The following is a 14,265-nucleotide window of genomic DNA, read 5'->3' as shown; positions in this document are numbered from 1 at the left end:
AAATGTTTACACATGTGTTTGCTCCATCTCTCCGCGGTATAGAGTTGTTCCCTCAAGGCAGCATTGGCACTGAAGCAGAACAAAAGATCACATCTGCAGGTGTGGGAGGAACAGAGAGAAACAGACAGAATAACAGAGTTGAAAGGGACCTTGGAGGTCTTCTGATCCAACCCTCTGCTCAAAAGGAGACCCTATATCATTTCAAACAAATGGCTGCCCAATCTGCTCCTAAAACTAAAATCTTGAGAGTGGTCAATGTCTGGAATACTCTACCTGACTCTGTGGTTTCTTCCCCAAACCCCAAAAACTTTAACCTTAGACTGTCTACTGTTGACCTAACCCCTTTCCTAAGAGATCTGCAGGGGGCGTGCATAAGCGCACCAACATGCCTACCGTCCCTGTCCTATTGTTTCTTTTTTTTCTTTTCTTATATGTATCCAGTATTCATAACTATGTTTTTATTTATACCTATTATCTTATAAGCATTTGACAAACCAAATAAAATAAATAAATAAATCTGACATCCTTGTCCGCATTCCCTGTTACCACCCCATGCTTCCTTCCAGGTTTTCCATAGGATGAAAGCTTTTCCTCCTATATAAGTCTAAAATGAAGTGGTATTGGGATTTCAGAAGTGAGGTCTTCTCATGGCCAGATGAAAAAGAAGAGATTTGTAATTAAATTGAAGTTTCATTACAGATATAAACAAATATCTCCATCTATTCTGATGGGATATTTGTGCCTTCTGTTAGGTGGACTTCAGATATGTGACTGTGCCTTATTTGATCTTATAGTGTCATTGCATTTATTTAAATACTCAGCATAATTATTCAGCAACATAAAAACAATATTCATAAAATATATTCTGAATATTCTGCTTAAATGTTCAACAACATATAAAAATTAAACTCTAAAAAGATTTCATGTTGTTAGGCATTGTTGATAAAGGCACACTGTATTCAATTATAATATTCAGTTATTATTATTATTATTATTATTATTAATAATAATAATAATAATAATAATAATAATAATAATAATAGTAATAGTAATAATAATAATTATATATCACTGCCTTATCTTTCATAATATCTTCCTACTTTTCCATTCTATTTTTGTCTCCTAGGACAGTTCAGGATTTATTTATGGAAGTGCCCCTACAACTGATCTTGGACAATTCATTGCCCAAAAGTTGCAGAAGATGAATTCTGAGTTTTTGGACAAGTCAACTGAAGAAACAGAAGACAGAGCAATCCGGGTCTGTATTACTCAAATGTATTGCCAATAACAACCATGTGGTTTTTATGCCATCTTCACCAACTGCATCTCCTGAAAGATTTGCATTAGGTTAAAGTTGTAGCACTGGATTTTTAGAATATTATGATTAATGAATTTGAAATTGTCTACTACTCAATAATAATTAGCACACAAGCATTCGTTTTTTAAATTATAATCTGTTGGGTCATTTTCCATTTTTTCCACAATAAACTAGAGTATACAGGCATTATCAAGTACTAGATAAAATCCAATGGCATTCAAGAGGGAGGTTCCGACCTTGCCCTCTTCAACCTACATAATGACTGCAGACTAATTCCCCATTTGATTTCTCCTCCCAACTGGGATGATTGGTCTCCAACAATAGCAAATCTTTTGACATGAAGATGCTTGTACTTCCACTTCTACAGTTCTTGATTCTATGATATTTAGTTTTGTAGGTGATGATCGGCATCTTGCACTTGACCCAGAATTAGATGTTCTGAGCCCATCTGACCAAGAAATAAACTGTTGTCCTTTTATAGGTCCTGTAATGATTCCAACAAGCTTTTTCTGCTTTTAACAGACCATCATTCCATTGTTGTATGAAAGGCGCATGGCTAATGGACTGGTCACAGGCCATGCATATTCCGTCACAGGAGTAGAAGACGTAAGTATGGAATTCTATTTTTTAATCAACAAGCCTGACATTGATTAACAAATTTTTGCCTTCCTATACAAGATTTTGTATCAAGCAATTTCATTATTTAAAAAAGGAATTGATGTTTTATGATTATTGGTGAAACATAAATAACCTTGGAAAAAGTAAGGAAATTTCACTAATATTCACATTTGGTTTGGCTGTGATATCAACCTCCAGGTTGATTTGGCTGATTTAGCTGATTGACCAGATATTTCCACCAGCATGCCACAGGCCAGAATCTGTAAGGAATTATATACTGTGATATTTCAGGGTATCTCTAATTATGTGTTTCTTCCCCCTTCCTATAATCAAGGCAACACTTAAAGGAGAGAAGATAAAACTGGTGCGGCTCAGAAATCCCTGGGGACAAGTAGAATGGAATGGCGCTTGGAGTGATAAGTAAGTGAAAACTAACCTTCCTGGAAGCCATTGATGTACACCGAATAACAACTTAATTTCACTTTATAAACTTGTATTCTTTAGTTTGGTCAGAAACATTAGCAACCCGCTCCTGGTCTGATGTGAAAATCAGAAACTAAATGTTTTTCCTTTGTGCATCTTATATTTTAAGACTGTTTTTTAACAAAACTTGACAATTACTTTAAATATAAAGGATAATTATTTTAAATATGATAAGAATGGCAGGATAATGTATATACATATTGCATATTCTTGATTCAATGGTTCAATAATATATTTTTAAATAAGGCAGAATAGTATGTCATGTGTTTATAGGTATATATATATATATATATATACTCCTTCAATATTTTTCTTATCTGAGACAGCACCCTTTCTCATGTAGATTCCATGGGAAGCATAATTTTGTGTAATCAACTGAGACTTGTGTAAATAAACTTCATTAAGAGAAATTTCACCCCTAACTATATGGGTTGAAGATTGGACTCATGTAGAATTAAGAATGAACGTTGAAATGAGTTTTTAATGGTTCAAGTGTTTATTTATTGATGCACACATAGAGAGATACAATTTATAGTCAGGATGACTTTGAGTAATTTTGAGCAGCTTAAAAGCTTTAACACACACACACACACACACACAAACACACACACGAAAAAAAATCACAAGTGGCCTGAAATCAAACATGGAAACTTTTGCCTTTTTTTTTTCAGTGAAAAATCCCAGAGAAGCTAAAAGAATTGAGACTACTTCTCTATTATGTTTAAGAGGATGATAATTTGTAATATTTTAGTCAGTAGTATAACTGTAGGCAAGGAACAACAATTTGAATTTGCAGTTGATAAAGTAGAAAAGAAGCAGTTTATCTAAATTCACAGTGTTTACTAAATTGATAAAAGATAAACTTTGTTCATGGATTATGAACCAAACGAAAACCTCTTTCTGCTTTATGATTGAAGAAGTAACTCCATTTTTATTAGCTGAAAAAGGTTCTTCCTTTTCTTGCAGCTCAGATGAATGGAATGACATTGACAATGCTGAGAAGGTCCGCTTGCAACATAAAATTGCAGAGGACGGCGAGTTTTGGTAAATACTCAAGACTCTTTGTCTTTTAAAAAAAGATGCATTTCCTTCTGAAGAATACTTTCATGTTTGCTTTTAGCATCCTAACTTGAGCATACCAGCAGCATTCATATGAAGTACACCATGTTGTTGCTATCTTGTGACATTTGTGTCCTTGTTTCCCACTCCATAGGATATCATTCCAAGATTTTCTGAGATATTTCACAAAGTTGGAGATTTGTAATCTCACCCCTGATACCCTTGAGGCTGATAAGCTTCAGACATGGACGGTTTCCGTGACGGAAGGACGATGGGTGCGAGGAAGCACTGCAGGTGGCTGCCGTAACTATCCAGGTAAATAAAGTATTAGGGATACTTTGGTTTATTCAATTACTTGAACTGAACGGAGAATTTAAGCAGGTTTTGCTGCTGAATAATTATTTCTATACAAATCTTTTTAAAAAGCTGAATAGCGGTAGCCATTGTAGAGGAGCTTTTCTGCCATCTCTCAAACACAAAAAAGAACATGTAACATGCAGTGAAAATAACTTTGGAAGGAAGGAAGAAGGAAGAACCAGCAGCCTAGACAACTGTCTGATAAATCTAAATCTAAAGGAAGGAGAGAGGGCAAAAAACATCTCAGAAGGGACCCTCTCTAATTCTCTTCTCTCTAAATACAGGGAAGGGGAGGCAACTTTTGAAAGTACTGATTTCTGGACTACTTTGAAGAGCTGACAGAATGCCTCTTCTAAAGTGGTGCCTTCCTCTTGCAATATTTTTGAAATCAAAGAAAGGATTCCTTTTCAGATATTTCTGCTGCAGCCAATTTGCATCACAGTGCTTTGAATAGTAGGTAGGAGGGCTATACAGGGAGCTATACTCATGGGAGCCTATACAGGTATAATCCGGTGTTCCTCAGCCTTAGCAACTTTATGAAGTGTGGATTTAATCTGCCATAATTCCCCAGCCAGTATGCTTCTTAAAGTTGCTGAGGCTGAGAAGCACTGGTATAATTGTCCCAAAGGTGCTTTTTCAGGAGGCAACTGGACTTTCTTGTTTTTTCTTTTGAAGATGTTTTGTTTCTCATCCAAGAAGCTTCTTCAGCTCTGACAGGATAGTAGAGAATGGAAGGATTTATATTCCTTGCAGACAGCTGGCAATCTGCATCCTTCTAGAGGGTTGTTGAAGCACTTGGAGGTTTATCTGTGTCCTCAGGGTCACCTGAGTAGAGTTCCTTAAGGCAGTAGTTCTCATTCCTGGCAACTCAAGGCTGACTGAGGAATTCTGGGAGTTGAAGTCCACAGATCTGAAAGTTGCCAAGGTGGAGAAACTCTGCCTTAAGTATTTCAACCAGTCTTCTTGAACTTAATACCCTTCAGGCCGTTGAGATGTTTCTTAAAGCATATCTAGTGGAACTGTGGTATACATCTCCATAATGTTATGAATACTGTGTAGGAAACTAAAATGTAATTTAAATTGTGGGCACCATTTGTAGACACTTTTTGGACCAATCCCCAATATCGTTTGAAACTCCTGGAAGAAGATGATGATCCAGAAGACACTGAGGTGATATGCAGCTTCCTGGTGGCACTGATGCAGAAAAACAGGAGAAAAGAGCGCAGACTAGGAGCCAATCTCCTCACAATTGGTTTTGCCATCTACGAGGTACGTTAGTCACCAGCGTACTGATTAATCACATCCTACTGCTTCACAATTGAGCTGGTCAGATTCCAGCCCAATTATATATATAGTAGGCCAGCTAATTGTCCAGGTAAATCCTTGACTTACAACCACAATTGGGACAAGAACCTCTGACTACACCCAATTTGACAATCTTTTCGACTGTGGTCTTAAGCAAATCACATGGTTTAGCAAATCTGGGTTTTCCCATTGACTTTGCTTGTCAGAAGTCAGCTGAGAATGTCTCAAATGAAGATCATATGACCCTGTGACACTGCAATGATTGTAAACACATGCTAGTTGCCAAGAGCTCACATTGTAATTAGGTGACTACTGCAAGAATGAGGACCAATCATAGGTCACTTTTTTCAGTGACATCCTAACTTTGAACAGTTGCTAAATGAACAGTTATAAGTCAAAAACTACCGCTACTTGGACAAAAGCATAAAACACAAGTATTACATTTCTTTTTAAATACCAGATGCCATAAATTAGATATTACTGTAACTATACTCTTCTTAAATTAGAAATCTCTTCCGTGCAACTTAAACGAAATCAAGCTCATTTCATGGTTGAATCAAAATAAGAATGCAAAAGGGTACAGTGGTAGCAATAAAATGTTTCCCATTTGATAGCTTTACCGACTGAGTCAGTAAACTAATTTACTGAGTCTAATTTTCAGTCAAATCCAGTAGTAATTATCCTTAATCAAAGATAAAGGTGAAGAATATTATTGAAGAATAAAAACAATATGGATGTTACTATTGATAATTGACTGAAAGAGACTGTATACTGTATTATGAAATTTCTTTTTTTAATTTATGGCTTTTTAACAATGATCTGCTATTTTAAAACTTGTTTGGATCTGTGCATTAGAATCATAAAACAGTGTCAACAACCAGAAAAAGTCCTTCAACCTTTGCTCCTTTAACACATTAAACCATAAATGAAAGCATTTTCATGGATTACCCTTTTTGATACCACAATCTTATCTATGCTTCCAATATATATGCTAAAGACAAAACAAGTTCCTAATCTCCACAGGTTAAAAAAAAAAAAAAGCACCCAGGATTCCAGCAGCAGCATCTCTAAGGATATTCAGCATTATGCCTTCTGTGATTCTCACTCAAAAAATACTCCAAAATAATAGGGGGGAGAAATGCAGCTTCCAACTATGTTAACTGTAGCTATATAGATAGTCCTCAACTTTACAATCCCAATTGAGCCCAAAATTTATGTTGCTAAGTGAGGAATTTGTTGAGTTTTGCGCCATTTTGCGATTTTCCTTGCCACAGTTGTTAACTAAAACACAGCAGTTATTAAATTAGTAACACATTTGTTAAGTGAATCTGGCTTCCCCATTCATTTTGTTTGTCAGGTCACAAAGAGGGGTCACATGACCCTGGGGCCCTGCAACCATCATAAATATGAGTCAGTTGCCAAGCATCTGAATTTTGATCTTGTTATCAAGGGGATGCTTCAACGGTCGAAAGTGTGAAAAATGGTCAAAAGTCACTTTTTTTTAGTGTCATTGTAACTTCAAACAGTCACTAAACAAACCGTTGCTATTCAAGGACTACCTGTATATACTATAACCTGTCTTAAGGTTTCTTAAAAGTTGATGGAACTACAACCATTACTACTATGTGTAACTACAATATTTAATTATTGTTGGAAAGATCCTAAGCTGAATGTACATTTGCCAAAACTGTGAACATAAATTTTGAATCATATGATATTTTCCTTCCTTTCCTAATGGTATTTCTACCTTGCTTGTTTTTCAGGTGCCGAAAGAGGTAAGAGCAGACTGTGAAAAACCTGTTAATTGCTTGGGTAACATTTTGAATACAACTCCTTTTCTACTTCACTCTTCAGAAGTTTCCAGGTTAGATTTTTTTTTAGTGACCATTAGGCGAACAACTGTCTCAAAAGAATGTGCATTAGTATCCCAAATTAGGCATTCAGGTACATACTCAAATAATTCACATCCCATAAAACATTTCAAAAGTGTATTAATAGAAATAGAATTTTATATATGGCCCATTATATATAGAAAGTGCAATAATGTTGATCATTTTAATGTATGACTTTTACATCTGTTAAAGTGCTGCAGGCATACCCAACCTACCATAGAAGATCCTTGCAATTTATGACATTGTTTTAGATAGTTTATCCAACAGCTGGCAATATCAATAAAGTGATGGCAAATCATATATGATTTAAACTAGTATCTTAAGGTAATTTCCCTACCCAACAGAAAGCCCTAAATTACATTAAGTTCAGTTAGTTCTTGAAAGGCAGACATCAGGGAATCCCAAGACTCCAAGAACTCTTTAAAAAGGCCATAGAAACACGTTCTATTGAAAATATTTTTTATGAGTTGAACAGAAATTGAACTTGACCAAAATAGATCTTTCCTTAGCACAAGATAATGGAAAATTATTTAAATGTTCAGATTCTTGTCAAAAGTCTTGTTCATGATGCCCCTACTGTAATTAATAAATCAAAGAAGTTTGGGGTAACTAGACATGATACTATATATGGTGGTAGGAGATCTTAAATCTTTTTTTGTCCATTGAAAAAAGATCCCATACATTGGCCAGTTCATGGTTTTCTGAAGCAAAATAGAATAGCCAACACCCTAGATGATAGGCTCAAGATCCAGATGGATCTTGACAGACTGGAATACTGGTTCCTATCTAACAAAATGAAATTCAACATAGAGAATAGTAAAGTCTTACACTTAGGCAAGAAAAACCAAAAGTACACATATAGACTGGGTGAAAGCTGGCTTAATAGCATAACTGTGAGAGGCATCTTGGATCCCTAGTGAACCATCAATTAAATATGAGCCAGCAGTATGTGGCAGCAGCCAAAAAAGCCAATTAACAAAGGGATTGAATCAAGCTTATGTGAGGTACTAATACCACTCTATAAAGCCTTAGTAAGACCATACCTACACTGCATCCAGTTTTGGTCACCACACTATAAAAAAGATGTTGAGATTCTAGAAAGAGTGCAGAGAAGAGCAACCAAGGTGATTAGGGAGGCTAAAACATACAATGAACAGTTGCAAGAACTGAGTATGGCTAATCTAGTGAAGAGAAGGATCAGGGGTGACATGATAGCAGTAGGTCACTTTCTTCCATATTGTAACTTTGAACAGTTGCTGAATGAATGGTTATAAGTTATAAGTCAAGGCCTACCTGTAATTGTGGCTTTGCTGTGCCCCACAGTTTTAATTTCAGTTTATTTTAAAGTACCAATATGAGGATGTCCTCTGTCTTGTACATGCAGGACGTATGTATATTTCACCTGGTTCATGTTTACAGATGCAAGGTGACAAGAAACATTTACAGAAGGAATTTTTCCTTTACAATGCCTCCAAAGTAAAATGCAAGTCTTACATAAACATGAGAGAAATCGCAGAACGCTTCCGGCTACCACCAAATGAGTATGTCATCATCCCATCCACCTATGAACCCCACCAAGAAGGAGAATTTATCCTGAGAGTTTTCTCAGAAAAAAGAAGTCTTTCAGAGTAAGTAAAAGATTCCCATTTCAGATTTCAACATTTTCAGACCACAGACATGCACACACATATTGCTTTTTATGTTTATTCCAGCACCTTTTATGCTAATCCTGTTCAGGATTAAGTGAGAATGCAGGAGTCATCAAGATAGCATCCTTGGACCCACTTATTTCCATAACACCACTAAATGGTGATTGTGGACTTTCAAAATAAAAATAAATTTTCAACCAGTACAATATCTTAAAATGTCTAGAATCTCATGGGATGGAAAAATCCTGCAAGAATTGCTTTATCATATGAGATTTGGGGCTCATTGAAATTCATGTGGAGCCAGGATGTGGTGGGGCAGCCATCTTGGTTTTCCTTGAATTTTTAATTGCCTTCCATCCCATTGATCATGGTATAGAATAATGGAGTTGGAAGGGACCTTGGAAGTCATCTAGTCCAACCCCCTGCTCGAGCAGGAGAGTCTATTCCAAAAGGTAATCCTTGACTTACAACAGTTTATTTAGTGACCGTTTGAAGTTACAACAGCACTGAAAAAAGTGACTTATGACCATTTTTCACACTTATGACCTTTGCAGCATCCCCAAGATCATATGATTTATATTCTGATACTTGACAACTGGTTCTTATTTATGATGGTTGCAGGGTCATGTGATCAACTTTTGTGTATCTTCTAACAAGCAAAGTCAATGAGGAAACCAAATTCATTTAACAATTAATTTAAGAACTGCAGTGATTCACTTGACAAATGTGGCAAGAAAAGTCAAAACTCACTTAACAAATTTCTTAATTACCAAAATAAATTCTGGGTTCGGTTGTGGATGTACATCGAAGACTATCCTTTACACTGGCTACAGGACTTGTAAGTGGGAGACACACAGTTGTGGTGCTTACTCACCGTTCTTTGTAGCCAGTTGTAGACAATGTTACTAGGTGAAGATAAGCTGAGCCTAAAGCCCCTGATTTGTGGGTCCCTCAGGGTTTGATGTTCTCAGCCCTCCTGTTTATCATCCACATCAGTGTGGTGGTGATAATCTCTAAAGGAATGAATGGAAGCCACCTAATTTCATTTTTTCCAAACCAGATAGAGAACAGGATACTTCAACATCTAATTTTTTTCCATTTCTTCAATTTTCCTCTAGGGAAGTTGAAAACAAGATTGAAGTAGGAAATATCTCAGTGAGTACATTCTATACGGTGTCTTATATTTGAATTGTTTCTTTCCTATATGAAGCTCCAGAAAAAATGATATCTTTGTTGTTCTCTCAGGCTTCGTTACCTATTTATAGTCATTGCAAAAACTTTTTGATATCACTTTGCACCACTTGAGTAGAATCATCCTCACTGCTGCTATTTGAAATATTGTTTATTTGGTTCATTTCTATAGTGCTGGCATTCGTGCTTAGTAATAATTGCAATAAAGAATCGTATAGACTTTCCGAGTGCTTTAAAACTGATGCTGCAGCATTTATACTTCAACAATTAACTAAAGGCATAGCCAGTTACATTCATGAAAAGGGTTTTTAAAAAACCTCAATATGGCAACTGAGATGCAAATAAACAAGTCTTCAATTGTGTGATCCCGACCCGCATCTTGACTTTTTGGACACACACAATCAACATCCCTGTGCATGGCATAGGGCAGTGGTTCTCAACCTGTGGTGCAAAGAACTCTAGGGGCCACGATGTTGTCACAGAGGTCCATGAAGACTTGAAGAAATGTTATGATTTAAATCTTGAGTTAAGTCTTGGGGGGGTGTCTATGGCCATAGTCAATGGCCATAAAAGGTATTTAAAAGGGGCCATGGTGAAGAAAAGATTGAGAGCTACTGGATAGAGTTTAGAGTGAGAAAAACCTGACTTTCTTCATTCTCTGCACATGACATTGTTTGCCGTGTGATATGACTATGTGCGTGTGAGAGAGGTAGGTGGGCAGGGGAGGGAGAGAGAGAGAGCGCGCAAAGGGAGAAGAATCTCTTTGTGAACATGCTATCCTGCTATCCTTTAATCTATCAAAAATTGATTAGTTCCTGCTTCTCTGTATCAGCTTTGGAAACCTTATTCAAAGCTGCCACATAGCTTGAGAAAGTGGGAGGGGGGTGATTTTAATTGAGTAGCTCTTAGTAGACAAAATAGAATTCTTTTGTTAGTTCAAGGTTATAGAGTGTGGCGCAGGAACAAAAAGGATCTTACTTTGAGATTGGTTCATGCGGTGTGATGATGAGGGAAAAGGGGATGGTTTGTAGTTTGGGACATTGTTGGAAGTCCAGGAAACTTTTAGTTTCGAGAGTTCACAGATGTGCCATGTGCTGTTCTAATAAAGGTACTTTTGAGATGATGCCTGTCTCAGAGTTACTGATTGGAATGGAGATTCCCCTGGAATGCTGACACTCTGCTTTTCCTCTTTCTGGTAGCCAATCATCTTTGTTTCAGACAGAGCAAACAAGTTCAAAGATCTGAAAGGTGGTGAGGGGCCAAGAAAGGACAAGCAAAAAACAAGTCCAGATAAACAAAAGAAGAACACGGAGGTTTTCTATCTGTCAGCATGAGGAACTTGCATGCACTCTAACCAATCAGCATGTTAAAGTGGTGTCAGTCCTGTGAGGTAGTCCAGATAGGAAGCATGCCCAGATAAACTAACTATATTTTATTGTAAGGTTATATTAATAGAATCTTACAAGTCTGAAAGTGCATTTCTTCTTGTCGCTTTTACAGCCCAAGAAATCAGGGAGGGTACCTTCTAGATGTTGGCACACCCACAATCCACCTGTGAACTAAGCTGTTTTTTAATCTGACTATTCCCCTAGCCATAGTTCTTCCCACTGTCCCCCAAGGTCATCCCCGCATACTCTGATTGCTAAATCAACATGGCAAGCATGTCTTTTCGGATATATTTACCTTCCTTAGTGAATTAGAGAATATTTATTCTTTAATGAGGGCTTGATGGCTCAGCAGTTAAAGATGCTGATCTTGTCAACTGGAAAGCTGACAGCCAAGATTCAAGACCTGAGCGCCATGCAACAGCATGAGCTCCTGTTACATGCCCCAGCTCTTACTCATCTAGAAGTATGAAAGCATACAAATGTGAGTGGATGGGAAGGTAACAGCATTCCATGTGCCTCTGCATATCATATTGCTGGCCATATGACCATGAGAACACTGGCTCCCTTGGCTAAGAAATGGTGAAGAGCACCTAGAGTAGAAATAGGGGAAATAGTTTACTTTTACCTTTTTATTCTGTAATATTTATGTTATTATCTAATATTAAACATTTGCCCTCTTCATTGAATGACCAGGACATATCTAACAACTCTATCAGAGTTACTGTCCAGAGTTGGTGCAGAAACTTTTTGATATCACTTTGCACCACTTGAATAAAATTATCCTCACTGTATAGTAACTCATTAGCTATGAGAGAGAAACAAAGACACAAAAAGACAGAATCAGAGAGAGAGAATGTAAAAAATTATTTTAGTTCATTCCATAGAGTTAGGTCATTCTACCTCATGGCTGTCTTTCTCTTTATTAAACTGGAATACCTTCCGTTCTTATCCAATAAACTTGTTTTCTTATGGATTGGCTGTACTGCTGATGTAGACATACCTTTGCCATGGGAAGAGGTTCCTTGTTCTTCTCCCCCATAGGTTACAACTCCAACCAGTCCTACAGTATCATTGAGAGCCATGTGGATAAATGTGTCAATACAAAGAATGGGAAGATAGATTTACATGTACTTGATGAGGGATGGAAAACCTAGTTCTTTTGAAGATATTTGCAGAAAGGTTAATAACCAGCGCCAATCTAGTTTCAAGTCAGACAAGCTCAATAATTTATTTTTAGAAATTATCAGATTGCATAATAACCTGGAATCAGTCATAAATGTGAGCCATTTGCCAAGCACTTGAAATATGGGGATGGTGCGACATTTTCCAATGGTCAAAAATGCCTTATGGGCCATTAAGCATCTTTTTTTAGGCCATTGCAACTTCAAAAGGTCATTAAACCTTTGGCCATCAGTTGAGGACTACTTGCATGAGAATCCAGTGTCCTTTTAAAAGTGCTAATCACTGTTTGAGCAAGATAGCTATTCCCTAATCTCACAGATCTCTAAACCCACCAGCGATTGCTTTCTTGCAACTATCAGGAGCAACTGTCACAGCACTTGTGGAGTGCTTGTGGGCCATCTGAAGTCCTCTCTCATCCAGGCAGGAATTACAAAGACCTGATCTACTTGCTAGCTCCACTTTTCGCAGAACCTCTTCAAATTGCCATTTCTTCCCTGGAAGTTTATCTCTGGCATATTTAAGTAGAGTTCCAGAAACCTTCCTCGCCATTGGGCTTACTTTTCTGTTTGGGATCAATTCCTTATGATGCTGTAAAGCAAAGATTTTAAAAAAAATCTAAACACATTCGCTGTCATGTAATTTTTCACTTGGTTACCATTTCCCTCAACAAACCAGATGCCAGTCCTATTGTGGTCACTAAACAAGGACTAACTGTATTGTTCCTGTATTGTTCTGCACAAAAAGAAATATTGTCAATAATTTAAAATTAATAATTCATGAATAATTTAGCTCAGGAAGCAACCCAGAGAAAGGATGGAAAATCTCTTTCTCGAAAGGAATCTGGACAGAAACAATTTCAACAATGAATTGCAATGAAGGATCCCATAAGGATCAAACAGTGCTTCTATTTTCCAAAAGCTCAGAGATTAATCTTTCTGTCCACTTCATCTTTTTCATTCCATGTCTTTACAGCCTTCAGAAAGGGATACAGAGAATGAAGAAGATGAGCAGTTCAAAAATATTTTCCGACAAATTGCTGGGGACGTAAGTATATAGCCGTTTCTTAAAGCAGGCCAGTATTGATAGCTGGCAAATAAATTAGCTGTATACATTGCCTGTAGCAAAGCTAAGGCCAAAATATTTCAAAGATTTTCAGTTTTGTAATCTAGAAGTAAAAATAAACCAAGGTAAAAGGGCCCTCCCCAAATGTTCTCCTTGCAAGTTCAATAAGACAAGTTGTTGGATGAGAGGGATGGGCAAAATTGGAAAAAGCAAATCAGATTTTGAGATAAATTTATCTGTGAAATGGAAACCCTTGTAGGGCTGAAGGAGAATATATTCCTAGGCCATTGTAGCAAAAGATTTCATATTCCTGCAAGTGAGACAAGATTAGGGATTGTACATTAAACTGGTGGTGATCAAAATCAAGCTCTTAATCTGGTTTACTCTCATTGCCACCAGGGAATCTTGGTGATCTTGCAGTCTTGGAATTGCTGATTGGCCTTTCTTTTTTTTTAAAAAGGTAGCAGAACAGCTTTGAAACATAATTTTGGGAGAAATCTGCCAGATATTTATGAATAGGAAGAATTCTCCCAGTGGGTAAGAATGAAGATGGCTTCATTATTCAATTGGGGCTGGAAAAAGCCAAGAACTTAAAGTCAAACATAATCTGTTCAAAATCCCAAGGACCAGAGGCGGGGGGAGGGACAAATTAGAAAAATCTTACAGGACATTCTTAAAAACATTCCTGCTCTTGGTTGCATGTCTGGAAAGAAAGAAGGAAAAGAGGTTTGGAACAATCCAGGCAACAGCATTCTGAAGTG

At 37.0% G+C, this 14,265-nt stretch overlaps 1 protein-coding gene across 1 annotated transcript in view; it reads left to right on the top strand.

Annotated features, from left to right (window-relative positions):
• CAPN3 (calpain 3) overlaps nt 1-14,265 on the top strand; it is a 34,101-nt gene that overhangs the window by 5,661 nt on the left and 14,175 nt on the right. The window contains exons 6-16 of the mRNA XM_087921776.1: nt 1,127-1,258; nt 1,841-1,924; nt 2,271-2,356; nt 3,386-3,463; nt 3,633-3,793; nt 4,935-5,104; nt 6,904-6,915; nt 8,452-8,660; nt 9,800-9,836; nt 11,072-11,185; nt 13,415-13,486. Of these exons, the coding sequence (XP_087777902.1) occupies nt 1,127-1,258; nt 1,841-1,924; nt 2,271-2,356; nt 3,386-3,463; nt 3,633-3,793; nt 4,935-5,104; nt 6,904-6,915; nt 8,452-8,660; nt 9,800-9,836; nt 11,072-11,185; nt 13,415-13,486 (1,155 nt within the window). The remainder of the gene's footprint in view (nt 1-1,126; nt 1,259-1,840; nt 1,925-2,270; nt 2,357-3,385; nt 3,464-3,632; nt 3,794-4,934; nt 5,105-6,903; nt 6,916-8,451; nt 8,661-9,799; nt 9,837-11,071; nt 11,186-13,414; nt 13,487-14,265) is intronic.

Source organism: Pseudonaja textilis, chromosome 1 (genome assembly GCF_049901715.1).
Source record: "Pseudonaja textilis isolate UNSWEBS1 chromosome 1, rPseTex1.2, whole genome shotgun sequence".
NCBI classification, from domain to species: domain Eukaryota; kingdom Metazoa; phylum Chordata; class Lepidosauria; order Squamata; family Elapidae; genus Pseudonaja; species Pseudonaja textilis.
Note: the sequence above shows the minus strand (reverse complement) of the source record. Positions and strands in the feature narration are given on the sequence as shown.